At 33.3% G+C, this 13,266-nt stretch overlaps 1 protein-coding gene across 5 annotated transcripts in view; it reads left to right on the forward strand.

The window, feature by feature from the left end:
* Nucleotides 1-13,266, forward strand: part of LOC118188716 (Na(+)/H(+) exchanger protein 7-like) — a 329,360-nt gene that overhangs the window by 173,352 nt on the left and 142,742 nt on the right. For 4 of the 5 annotated variants that reach the window (XM_085814914.1, XM_085814916.1, XM_085814918.1 and 1 more), the window contains exons 3-6: nucleotides 897-1,175; nucleotides 3,320-3,365; nucleotides 7,302-7,343; nucleotides 10,748-10,816. In XM_085814914.1, the coding sequence (XP_085671040.1) occupies nucleotides 897-1,175; nucleotides 3,320-3,365; nucleotides 7,302-7,343; nucleotides 10,748-10,816 (436 nt within the window). The remainder of the gene's footprint in view (nucleotides 1-896; nucleotides 1,176-3,319; nucleotides 3,366-7,301; nucleotides 7,344-10,747; nucleotides 10,817-13,266) is intronic. The other variant, XM_085814917.1, reaches the window with a different exon arrangement.

Consider the following 13,266-nt stretch of genomic DNA (forward strand, 5'->3'; position numbering starts at 1 on the left):
GCCTTGTATTGTGCTCAGGGCTCTTGCCAATGACAGATGCAACCCTGTTCTCCTTGACACAATGAAGTTCGTGGACTTATTCTAATGCTACTGTCAGACAATTAAAATAAGTCACAACAACAACCCACTTATTTTTCAAAATTTGAGTATTTTGATTTTCCTTCTTAAGTGCTCAAGGGCTCTCCGCAAAATCTGCCATTTTTATACCAAACACGTTTCTTCGTTAAATCTGCAGGTTATTTTCCTTAGGCATATATCTATTGTGTTCAAACATTTTGTGTTTAAGCGTTGTTTCTTTTGCCGAATATATTAACTTTTACGTTGAGTCGATGTGCGAGTAATCACTTGTACGCACTACTAGATCTTCACCTATAGCTGAATGAACAAGTGCTGAGAATAACTACTGGTTCCGGCAATACTTTCTCAGAAAAATACACATAAGATTTCTGGAACGCTGGTTACAACCTTCTCCTCACATAATTGAACAGAATGAAATACAACAGAGAAAATGGGGGAGTGAATATGTCATTCATGCGGGCCTTGATAAATCGAATATCTTCATGCACTGCTACCAGAAACGGCTATACGTCGTATAAATATGTATTCTAAGCGTATATTTTTAAAACAAACGGATTCATTCATTACATAATTCTGTCGACAATTTTAATTAATTTTCTTTGCTTTTTTAATACTCCTCTACCATTTATTGTGATGAAATGGTTTTTAAAAGGTGTGCTAAGTTTTTGTTTCAGAATGTGTTACCGAATTTTACTACTAGCTTCTTCCATTTTTAACTCTCTCTTCAAAATACTGATATTTTTAGAAGTTTCAGATTTTTTTTTTTGTGTGTGTGTTTTTTGTTTTTGTTCTCGACATCTATATCTTTGTAATTACAGGCGAACCTGTCCACATTCCGGATAATGAATTGGATCCCAAACAGCCACCTCTGGTTCCAAACGAGTCTAAGGTGGACGACGTCGTCCTCGAACCTGGTGGTATCGACTTCGGAATCACCAGTGAAATCCCATCTCACGAGGGCAGCAATGACACTTCCAGCAATCACACTGAGCATGATGACCAACATGCCCTTCATGTGGCTTCATGGCAATGGGACTATGTCCGTACCCCTTTCATTTACACGGCCGTGGTCATAGTGGCTGGCTTCTGCAAAATCGGTAAAATCATTTTTATTATTGAAGTAACAGAATTTTTTATTTTCTAGTAAGCACACTATTCCATTTTTATTCGTCCATTTTCAAGGTCTAACTTATATTTAATTCTTTCTGATTATTTTGAGAAGCTTTAAAGTGTACTGGCCGCATTATTGCTACAAATAATGTGTAAATGAACGCGCAGATAAATAGCAATGATTACAGCAAATCCTGATTGGTGATCACACCTTGTAGAAATAAACACAGATAATACAGACTTACTGAAAATGGCTGTAACCAAAATTTAACTGTCATCTAAATAGCGACAGAAGTGGCGCCATTAAAATTCGTCTGAAAAGTACTTTAGCACAGTAACTAAAAATGAAGATTAAAACAGAGCTGATAATAATTTAATTTTTGAAAAAGTCAGAATACAAGAAACGCTAGAAATCCTTTTTATTGTAGAAAAATGTATCATATTTGAGTCATTTTAGTGCCATACAAACATTTACAGAGTTTGTCTTCTTAAGTGACATAAACTAGACGAACTCTTATAAAGACTAGTGGCGAATTATCACTATGTCTTTTAAGTACCACAGTGACAGGGAAAGGATCCTATTGTTTGAATCAAATAAAAGTTTAGTAGACGGCACCAACTTGTGCTTTCAGAAGCCAGCTGTTATGGCTTAAATCAAAGATAATAGATTAACTAAGAAAATAAGTAAGCCTAATGCCTTTACAACTGGACTAACGTGCAAGCCGTCTCTGACCTAAGGTCGACGTAATCGCAAGAATAAATCAACGCCGCAGAATACTATTCGCAAGAAAATCAAATTAGCAGCGTGATCTACAGGCATGCAGGACACCCTTTAATTCTACCTTTAAAACCTCCCTTTAAATAGTTTCTTCTTTCTACCTCAGTTCAATATCATGCTTTAGATTTAATCAGGAAACTCAGTGATTTAAAAGAGATGTGTTGCCACTCGTCAAAACGTAAGATATTTGTGTTTCAAATTTAATCAACGAACTCAACGATTTAATATAAAGAAATATGTTGCCACTGCTCAAAACAATATATTTTTATCATTTCATGTTGCCATTCGACAAAGCACAAGTTATTTACTTTTTCTTTCTAATTTAGTCTGTCTGATACTGATTAAGAAACTGTGATTTAAAAGCAACAAATGCAGATCTCCATCTCTGTTATTAGTAATTACTAGCTGGAACCGTGAAATCACTACCTGGACTCGATAAAATCATTACATTTTTTTCTCTTTACCATAATAACTATATTATTCGGCTGACCGCGCAAGCAACTAGTTAGTAATAAAACTCAAATCGTTCAAAATTCTCCAACTCCATATCAATGGTATTTCCATATTAGACTCTAAATTGAGTAAGTGGTATTAATTCAAATGTTAGATGGCATTTCCACAAAGCTTTCGCTTTAATTAAAACTTGGAATCTTCGTTTAGGAAATAAATGGTGTAATCATTTCAGACGTTATGATAGGCATCTACGGCCTTCTGTTGACAACAAATCAAGAGCTAATTATTTCACAAAGATTAAAGTAAATGTATTTTCTCATCTGGGTTTATGGAAGTTCGTGGACTTCGGGTAAAATATTATTCTCTTAGACCCTTCTCTTTGGCCGCGAACCAGAATTAAAAGGGAGAAGGTTTCGAAATAATGAGTTATACTAATAATGAGTTCCTTTATAAAGAAGGAAAAGACAGTTTATTAACAAGAAGAACCAAACATAATTTACTGGTTCAAGGTTTAAATTCTTATCTCCTGTTAGTAATTTCAGCTGGTTGAGAATCACTGTCTATGTAATTGATCATTTTGCTGGTTTTGTAAATCTTGTATATACATTGAGCCCATCTGTGGCATCGTCTTTTTACGACAACCAATTTTACAAGCAACCAGTGTTTCTAAGAACACAATGAAACATCGGTACTGAATATCACACTTTAAGACGACCAACAACTACCACGAAGAGCAAAGTTATTTAAAACCTTGAATGATCAATTATTACTTACCGAAGTTTGTCGGATGCTATTTTTGAAAATATATTTTGCATTTCCGGGTATCTTTGTAAATTTCATTATTGTTATTATTCAGTGATTGTTTCTTCAAATAAGACTGATTTCTTTTTACCGTCCCAGGTTTTCATCACGCTGAATTTTTATCATCGATATTTCCAGAGTCATGGTAAGTTGTAAAGCTGCTATTCTGCAAATTCTATTCTGTGTTTTTCTATATTTGCACGAAAATATTAAATATCTGAGATAGCTGGGACAAAGTAATCCAGTCAAGGAACCTGAAAATCTGCTGTAGGACAAATTTTTATATAAATGTTACGTGAAAGGCGGAATTTTATTTTCTTATCTAACCTGATTTTTCAAGAAAGTCTAAAAAGAAGAAAAACAGGAAAGAAAGAGTTCTCTTTTATTTTCTTAAAAGAAAATACAAGTCATATTTATTTTAAAAAAATTATTCACTAAATTGTTTCTAGTTCCTTAAATCCCCAACTTACAGTTTCGAATAAAATAAAACAATAGAATTTTTTTCAAACAGCTCTTGAAAGCTAAACACAATTTTATTTCTATTAGTAATGACATCAAACAAGGGAATTACATTATTTCGTCGTAAAGAAAACACAAAATAGGTAGAAATAGAAAACAAACAAGAATACAATAACAAAAGTAAAAAGAATAACAATACAAAATAGCAAATGCAAAAAGTGTTTAAAGAATGATTATGGTTATGGTTTCCTTTTACTAAAATTAGAAATGTCTTTACATTTTTCACATCACGTCCCTTTTTTAAGAACAGTGATTTGCTTACGCTACCGTATTTTAACCATCCATTAACTTGACGTTATTTTCCTATTTTCTGAAGATAAACTTGAATTTATATTACACTTTTCAAGGTCAGCGATCTATTACACTACGCTACGTTGCCAAGTTACTATCTGCTCGTTTGATTGCGCAAGTAGTTAAGGAAGCTGTAAAATCTAGTACTTATTCTGCGAAAAATTATGTCATAGTTAGGCTTACAGATTATTAAACGCATCTTGTATAAATGGAAATATATATGCAGAATTAGAACTAGTGAACATATCTGAAATATTCCAACTTTTAATTTCGAAAATAGCAAGAAATGAAAATTTCAAAGAATAGAAATTTAAGGAAATTTCGTATGAAAAAAAAAATAATCTAATTTTTAAGACAACATATTTCTTGCAGACGTATTAACTAAATCTGATGCAGACACCACATAACTTCCTAGTACGGAATATTAAATTATACGTAAATTTTGCTGCATTTCATTTAAACCTATTTCCTTGATATTCATTAGAGGTAGATTTCTCATTCAATTAAATCAAATCTCATTTCGCGACAAGGCAAAAACACATAAAACTCAAAATATTTTCATTAAAAATTGAAAGATACAAAAAAAAACATAAAACGCCAAATATAGTTAAAACAATAATAAAGAATTTCTTTTAAAAATTACATTTTCTACGCAAAAACAAGCAATTCGGCCAAATTTTTGGTAGCACAAAGCAAAAAAAAAAAAAAAAAAAAAAAAAAAAGAAAGATGCAATAAATTTGCAATATCGCATTTCTCTTCTCCTCATACAAATACGTTACAAAACTAGCTGGGTTCCAAAGTGAGTTAGAAAAGAGAATTAGTAAGTTTTGTTACTAACAGCTTTTTTAAATTTACTTTTAAAGCCAATCAGATGTCACCACCTGTTCACATGACCATGGCCACAAGAATGCAGATTTTTTGGTGCGCAAAATCGAAAGTTTCCTTTTGGTCCCACTAGGCAAAAAGACACTGAAGGTGTAGAAAAACTTAATTCGCTATTCTGCTAAGTTTCAAATGTAAATAAATATGGCTGCTATAGTAAAAAATTTAGGCTTAGCCGCACTTGAACAACTTTTAAATTCTTGATAATTCTACAACTATTGCATGCAGATGAACTAAAGGCATAAAAACCTTAACCGGATGATAAGAATAACATAATTCAATCATTTTTAAAGCAAAAAATGCACAATTTACTAACATATAAGAATAAAAATCTGAACTCATTGAACACAGTGACAGAGTGGGTATGTAAATATATATTTATATATAAACTAAAACTAAACTCAGTGGCGTAACAGCCCTAGTGTGCCAATGCCTGAAGTGCCCCGAAACCTGCTTTCTTGACCGTGGGCCCCGGGGTGCGTGAGCATATGCCCTGAACAAGTGGTCAGTTTGTCGCTAGACCCCCAGTGTTTAGTCCCCAATCGAACTTGTACTCATTTTATCGACCCAAAGGATGGAAATCAAGGGATGAAAGGATGAGTCGACCTTGCCCAGCCCGGGGATTGAACCCTGGACCTGTGAAGATGCTGCGCGATGCGCTAGCCACTGCGCCACCGGGCATATATATGAGGCCCAGTGGCGGTGGCTCGGTGGATATATATATATATATATATATAGTATATACCCACTCCATATATATATATATATATATATACTTTTGGTACGGCCGATAGCAACCATAATAAGCGGTGCATAACTGCATGTTATAGCAGTCCTATACACAAAATTTCAACATTCTGAAGCTACTCGTTTTCGAGTTATCCGAGATACATACATACATACGTACGTACGTACAGACGCCACGAAAAGTTCTCTTCTGAAACTATTTTAAATTAGTTTCATAATTCGTTTTGGAAAAAAAGAGTCCTTTATTCTGTCCTTAAATACGGAAACATCGTTGAATTGCATTCGATAGTGGTCAAAATGGATATTTTCATTGAAATATGATAGCGGAAATTTTTGGTGATTACAGTACTTCCTTTATTTCGTACAGGTAAGTAAAAATAAAAAAAGCCAACGAAAAAAATAAAAATAAAGAAGAAGTCCTTTAAAATTAGAAGGACTGTGTGTAAAAGGAAGAGGAAACGAAAAAGATTGAAAGGAGGATTGTAAAAAAACCATTCGAAAACTTTTGTAGAGAATTTATTTGTAGGATCACAGAAGAGATTCTTGATACAGAATTTAAAATTTTCGTTCTTAATTTTTTTCCTGGTAACACTGCGCTGCTTATAGCAAGCCAAGAGATTTAAAAAAGATATAATATTTCTAAGCAATGCAATCATCATTTATACCATCAGTTTTTATTAATAAATAACACTTCTAAGATCATGTAAGGATCATTCTAAGGAACTTTATTTCTGACTGCTAGAGTTCATAGAAGATAGATAAACAAGCAAAAATTTAGCAATTTCTTAATAAAGCAAAATTATTGATTTGATTCTCATTATCATAGCTCTTTAATCAGTAATTATTTTTTTAAATATTACATATCCAGTGAAAGGTATGGAATAATATTTTCTTTGCAGAGAGACTGGCACAATTCTTACCTCGAAGTAAAAAGAGTTTTTTTTTTTTTTTTTTTGGTTGTTGTTGTTGTTGTTGTTTTTTAAATAAAACCTGCAACCTTTTGAGTTAAATTTTTTTCAGTTTAAAAATTTAAATTAATGTATTTCTCTCTTATCTATTAAGTGGATTATAGGCATTTGATTAGCATTTGCTTAACCTGCCCTCTCCCAATTTCTCCTCATGCACATTCTTCGTATACATACACTCGTTTCTGAATGTAAATGTGTGCATTATTATCAAGTGCTTTTTAAAAACAGAAGCTCTGTCTGATGGATGAACAAAGCGCAAGAACATCGAGGACGCGGGGGAGGGGTCCCTCCTCTCACGGCAATCTTTGTTCTTCCTTTTCCATTTCAATAAAAATCTAAGAGAAGAGTTCAGAAAGGCAAAGAATTCTTCCACTTCCATTTCAAATGCTTCTAAGCTGGTTTCTCTTAAAGAACCTTCAAAAAGACTTAAGAGGCAGTGACCCATTCATTTTATTTTCTTCGTAAACCTATTTTCCGCGCAGATTTATTTAGAAAAGTGCGCATAAAACAGTCGATCAAATAATCGAATATTTAAGGCGGTACTGGTCTGTTAATATTGGATTTAAAATTATAGGACCGTAGAATTACATCAAAACCTATTTCAACGTATACATTAACTGTTTGTGTGAGTGCTAATGGTTTTATTCTTTTTTTTTTTTTTTTTCATTTCCAGTATGCTGATTGTACTTGGAACCATCGTTGGAACCATTGTTCAGTAAGTCTATCTGTAGCCTAAATTTTGTTTCTTAAAGGTAATTCTTTGCATGAGGTTACGAGATCTATACACAGCTTAAACCTTTTAGTTTGAAAGTCTGAAATTCAAATTGGAAGAAAAACCCACCACTATAAAGTTTAAATTCAGACGAAACAACTGTCTTATTTTGGCCATTGATTTTGATTAAAATTATAGCGATTTCAAGAGCAATCAGACACAGTTCTCTCTTCACGAAACTCTTCAAAACTGGAAGGAGCGAATGAATAGTAATGAAACGTTAAAAACTAAGATGTTAGAATTCTAAAATCCTTAAGAAGGACTGAATTGTAATCTATGTCATTAAGCAAAGAAGTCACGTTTTTGTGAATGTGAAAAAGCTTCCAATAATTCCAATTCACTAACTGAAGAAGCTGTATGGATAATTTTCGCAGAACTTACGTCATTATAATTAAATTTCAAACTAAGACTGGCTATCTAAAATTTATTTATTTCTCCTTCTACATCGTCAGATTCGTGCTTCCTGGTACGAAATTTTATTGCTCGTTTAGTTTTGCCGATATATCACAAACCACGTTGACCAAAATATACTATAAATTCTCCGGCAACGAAAGTCAGAAATAGAATTTTTTAAAAATCTAGCAACGAATGTTACTGATAGAGGACAAAATGAACTGAAATTTGAACTTCTCGAGAATTCGTAGTTTTGTCCCTGTTCGATGAGCTGATCGAACAGTGAATCTGAACCAGGAGGAATTTCCTTTTAATGGGAAGGAATTTCATTGTTTCAGGGGAAAATACGGTTAGCCTTTTTTTTTTTTTTTTTTTTTTCTGTTAAAGTACTTAGTTTTAATTTATGAATATAGCCGCTGAAAACAAAACCTACACCAAAATAAGTTTGCTGTTTTGCCTAATTTTAAATCTACGTCATATCTAGGGGACTGAGTTGTATCTTGAAATTTACACCTGTTAGCTTTGTTCAGAAGAGTTTATTGTATTAAGTCTAACAAGTTTTATGTGAACTATAAGAGTATAAGAGTACTTATATACTATAAGAGTTTATTGTATTAAGTCTAACACGTTTTATGTGAACCATTTTCGTAACACTACACTAAGGAAATGCAAGGCAAGATAGGGGATCGAAAATCCAACCGCCTCAGAAGAAAAAAAACATTAATATCCCTCTCCACATTTAGAAATCTGGCGATTGTACAGGGTGTCCGTAAATGTTACGACAAACTTCTAAGGGCGGTAAGTCACATCATTAAGATTAAGAATTGCATGGGAACTCATGCCCGAAAACGTCATTATACGCCGTCAGGGGATACTGTACAGGACAGTGCTAGTAAAATGTAAGGATTGCCTCATTCGGACGGAAGTCACGATACCAAGAGCATGGAACGCTGTATGAACGGAGAGCTTTCATATATGCACTAAAGTGTATGGAATAGCTGAGGGTAATGGACGAGCCGCTACACGTATTTATAGAGAACGCTTTCCCAGTAGACATCAACCATACCACAGTTTGTTTGCTAGTCTGCATTTAATCTGTGCGAATTTGTGGGGACAAGCCATGATCGGTTCGTTGGGTCGTTAGGGAAGAAAGTACATTGGATATGGTGGAAAATAATCCAAGGACCAGCATATTGCCTGTCAATTAAGTGTGTCTCCTACCAGTGTCCAGAGTATTTTGAACGCCGAGTCCTTACACGCCTTTCGTCTCCAAAAGTTCAGTTTCTGCTCTCCGATGACCATCATGAACATGTGCATTTCGCAAAGTAGTTTCTGCAAAAAAGTGCCCGTGATGTTAATTCCCAGTTTATGTGCTGTTCACAGATGACACCACATTCAATAGTCATGGCGAATTCAATCACCACAATCAACATCTGTGGGCTAAAGAAAACTTCCACGGTGTGCGGCACCACAACGCTTCAAAGTTAATGTGTGGGCGGGGTTTGGTCGGTGACTGCTTAGTTGGGCAGTACCTTTTACCATCCAGGTTGAATACCGCGAATTATTTTATCTTTCTGGAGGAGATACTTCCCGGCTTGTTTGACGATATTCCACCAAATGTGAGGCGCAACATGTGGTTTCGTGATGGGGCGCCTGCTCAATTTGGACTGGATGTTCATAGCCATTTGAACAGATTATTCCCGCATCGATGGATCGAGGGATTGGGTGTGGTGTACCGGTTCCTTGGCCCTCACGCTCATCGGATTTATCAAGCCTTGATTTCTTTTAGTGGGAGCCATAAAAAGTGTCATGTATCACGATCCTGTTGTGTCTGAAACGGATCTCGTGGCAAGACTCGCCGATTCAGCTGCTTCAATCAAAGAAACTCTCAGTGTGTTTAAACATGCCCGGCAATCAATAGTACGTCGGTGTCAGGCATGTTTGGTGTCTGATGGTACAAACTTCGAGCATCTGTTGTAACATTCAAGCTGTCATACACCATTTGTATTTATGTGCAATAAATGTTTGAAATTAATCACTCTCTTGTTTCTTTTCCCATCTTTTACCTCTGTTACCACTTACTCCTAACATTTCCGGGCATGGGTTCCTATGCAATTCTTAATCCTTATGATGTGTCCTACTTCGCCCAGAAGGTTTTTGTAACATTTAAGGGAACCTGTATAGAGATACCCGGTTTTCTGAGATTTCACGAGTAAGTCTGTAAAAGAGAAAGTACTTCATGATGCATTTAAAGTTGTTTTCTCACGAATGATGTCTGAACGTGGAAGTTCGATTATAAGGTATTTTCTCCCTCCTTTCTACATGCCTTCGTGGTGTAACTGAAGCACGCTCGATACGTATTTGGGAGCTATGGAGTTCGAATTCTAAGGAAGGCACTGCACATTTCCCCCGTTCTTGCAGTCGATATAACCTAATGACTATACAGTGTAGCGTATTTCTCATCTTCACATAACCTCTGCAAGATCAGTATCTATAGTCTATTATTTTAGAATAAGCAATTTGAGGCTCTTTCCCTCAAACCATAAGTCATAACTATGGAATGACTGCTGAATAAGAAAAGTCGAATCCTTCGATATGCTAAAATTCCCAAATTTTCTGTAGGCGATAATGACTGCACGCGTTACGATCGTAAATGAGGAAGAGTCGCTACGATCTTGAAATGCCTATTAAATAAAAAAAGGTATATTTTATGTATTATTTAAGCGCCATAAGGTCTATCTTTTTTTCTAAAAGTAGCTAAACACAGATGGCTGATACACAAAGATTTGTATATTCCCACAGTAGAAATGTTTTGCCGTATTGATGTAAATCCTTTCACGGAACTATTTTTTCCTATAATAATTGCATAAATTTTATATAATACATCTGAGCAATTTAAATTAACTCATGTTAAATATTGTATTTCCCATGAAAATAATTCTTTCTATTTCCAGTTTCACTCATTCTAGAGAGCTACTACCACAGTTTACACCGAAGGCGTTTTTTCTCTTCATGCTACCACCGTGAGTAAATATATTTCTCAACTTAAACAACGATAATCGTAGAGAAAACACATTTCATATCTCACTGTTAAACGCATCATGAAAATACTTTTTATATTGAAATATGCTTCATACTGGCTAAAGTATAAAAATATCAAGGGAATCGAGCACATTAAGTTTGCCTTTTATCATTTGTGTGTAAAATTTTAAAAGGACAGATATATTCTTAGGTGGAGTATTGGTAATATATTCTAGGGAGAGGTTGGAAATGTACGGATACTTAACTGCGGGAAAACCCTAGAAACTATGAGATCTAGGAATGCAAAACAAAAGGAAAGCAAAGTGTTCAAAATCACTTGGGAATGCTCCTATGAAACGTAAATGTGGTAAAGAAAAAGACGCTCTGCCTGAAGGAAAAGCCCCGTAACAAGAAGCGAAGATGAAAACAAATGAAGGGTAATTTCAAAGGAATTTTAACAGTGGTAAAATCGGTATTTAGTAGCACAATTTCAGACGGCAGCACATGAAAAGGAAAAATACCAAGAGAAATGCAAATTCAATATCATCTCAGACAGTTTCGACTCCAGCATTTTCGGGGATCATTATAAATGGCGTCCCAAACATAACAATAATTCAAAGAGAAATCTCGCGTCCTCTACGGCAGCCTACGTAGCCTGTGCATTAAGCAATAAAAAAAAATTAGGAAGGAAACTTTGCTTTTCATGATGTGTTTGTTCCTTTCCTAAGAATAGCAAATTTCATCCAAAATTTATTCAATTTAATATTTCTCGTCTTCTTTACGAGCGCAAAAACGTCTAATACACTTTAAAAGAAATTGTCGTGATTGTTTAAGTATTTTGGTGGCATTTTCGCATGTTATTATTAGTCAAAGATAAATATATAACATGTGATGAATTTTTGGGGTACTAAATAAATGCTAAAGGTTCTCTGGGATTTAAAAACAAAGAAATACTTATATTGCTTTTATCTTTTTTAATCAGCTGTAAGCTTTAGTTATAATAACAGTCGCAAATCAAATACTACGCTTTATTGTAATAAAAAATTATTATGATTAATAAAGCCTTTAACAAAAAAAGGACCCTGGAACTAGACTTTAATCTAAAGATGAAGAAAGTAAAACAATACATCATGGGAAATATTCGTAATCTTAAAATTTAATATCTTTTTCTGTAACGCAATGAAAAGATTTCAAGCAATTATATCACTGTCCCAAATGCGTTTTTTTTTAGTTTATACAAATAATGTTTTTCATCTGAGGATTTCAGTTTTAATTTTCTTTTGTTAGTTAGTTTATTTAAAGTAATGAAAATCAAAATTTTTATTTTGTAGAATTTATTTATCATATTATTTCCTTACATTTTTCAGTCTTGGTTTTAAAGAATATTTCGTTTTAAAGATAGTTTATTATAACTGCAGACGGCAGTCATTGAGGAAAAAGAAATATCAAATGCTAAATTAGGTTCTTACTTTTGTTCCTTATTAACTTTTATTCAAGGAATTCCTTTCATTGTTAAAATTAGATCTACCGTATAACGTCTTGGTTATTAACGGTAATTACTTAGTACATCTTATAATCTCGTACAGAGTTTTATTTAAATAAACTTTACCATTTAACTTAATCAAGTAAATCTAGTTTTTAAAGCGATATATTTTTTCTACCTAGTTTTTAAAGCGATATATTTTTAATACTAACAGCTTCGCTGCCAGCCTTCGTCTGGCTTTTAAATGTACCGCAAAAATGGCTGAAGGGAACACCAAACGTTAAATTTAAAAACTGCGTAGAATTTTACTCTGCATAACAACTTCATAGAAAAAACGTTATTACGTATAACAAAATTACAATGAAATAAGCAATATCTCTTAATACAAATATTAATTATCCTAATAAATAAATTAACCAACTTCCTTTGCAAAATCTTAAGAACTCAAATGGTATAAAGGAAGTTAAAAACTTTGTTTCCTAAAAAATTCACTCAAAATTTTTAATATCTTAAAAATAGTGAAATGAGCAATAAAATACATAAAAGAATACAAAAAATAAAAAATTCTCAAAAGCAAAGTATAATTAATGATATTTTATCTTATACTTTCAAGAGAAAAAAATTGCAATGAAATAAGCTATATCCCTTAATACAAATATTAATTATTATTATAATAAAAAAAATCAATAGAAATGTATTATATATATGTAAAAAAACGACAATGAAATATGCCAATCTCTTAAAAGCAGTGACATAAGAAATACGGTGAAAAATTGTTGCCAAACTCATATTTCTAAAAGAATGAAACTATTCAAAATGATGTGATTTCATCAAAAATCTATCAACGACAATAAAACAATAAAATTGTTGCCAAAATCACATTTTTAAAGATGTGAGATGTGTACTCGGAAACTTCATTTAAAACATTTTTTTAAAAATGCAAAATATTATCATTTTTCCAAAATTCTT

Source organism: Stegodyphus dumicola, chromosome 4 (assembly GCF_044657685.1).
Source record: "Stegodyphus dumicola isolate Sdum_Otavi_A_Nest chromosome 4, ASM4465768v1".
Classification (NCBI taxonomy): Eukaryota; Metazoa; Arthropoda; class Arachnida; order Araneae; family Eresidae; genus Stegodyphus; species Stegodyphus dumicola.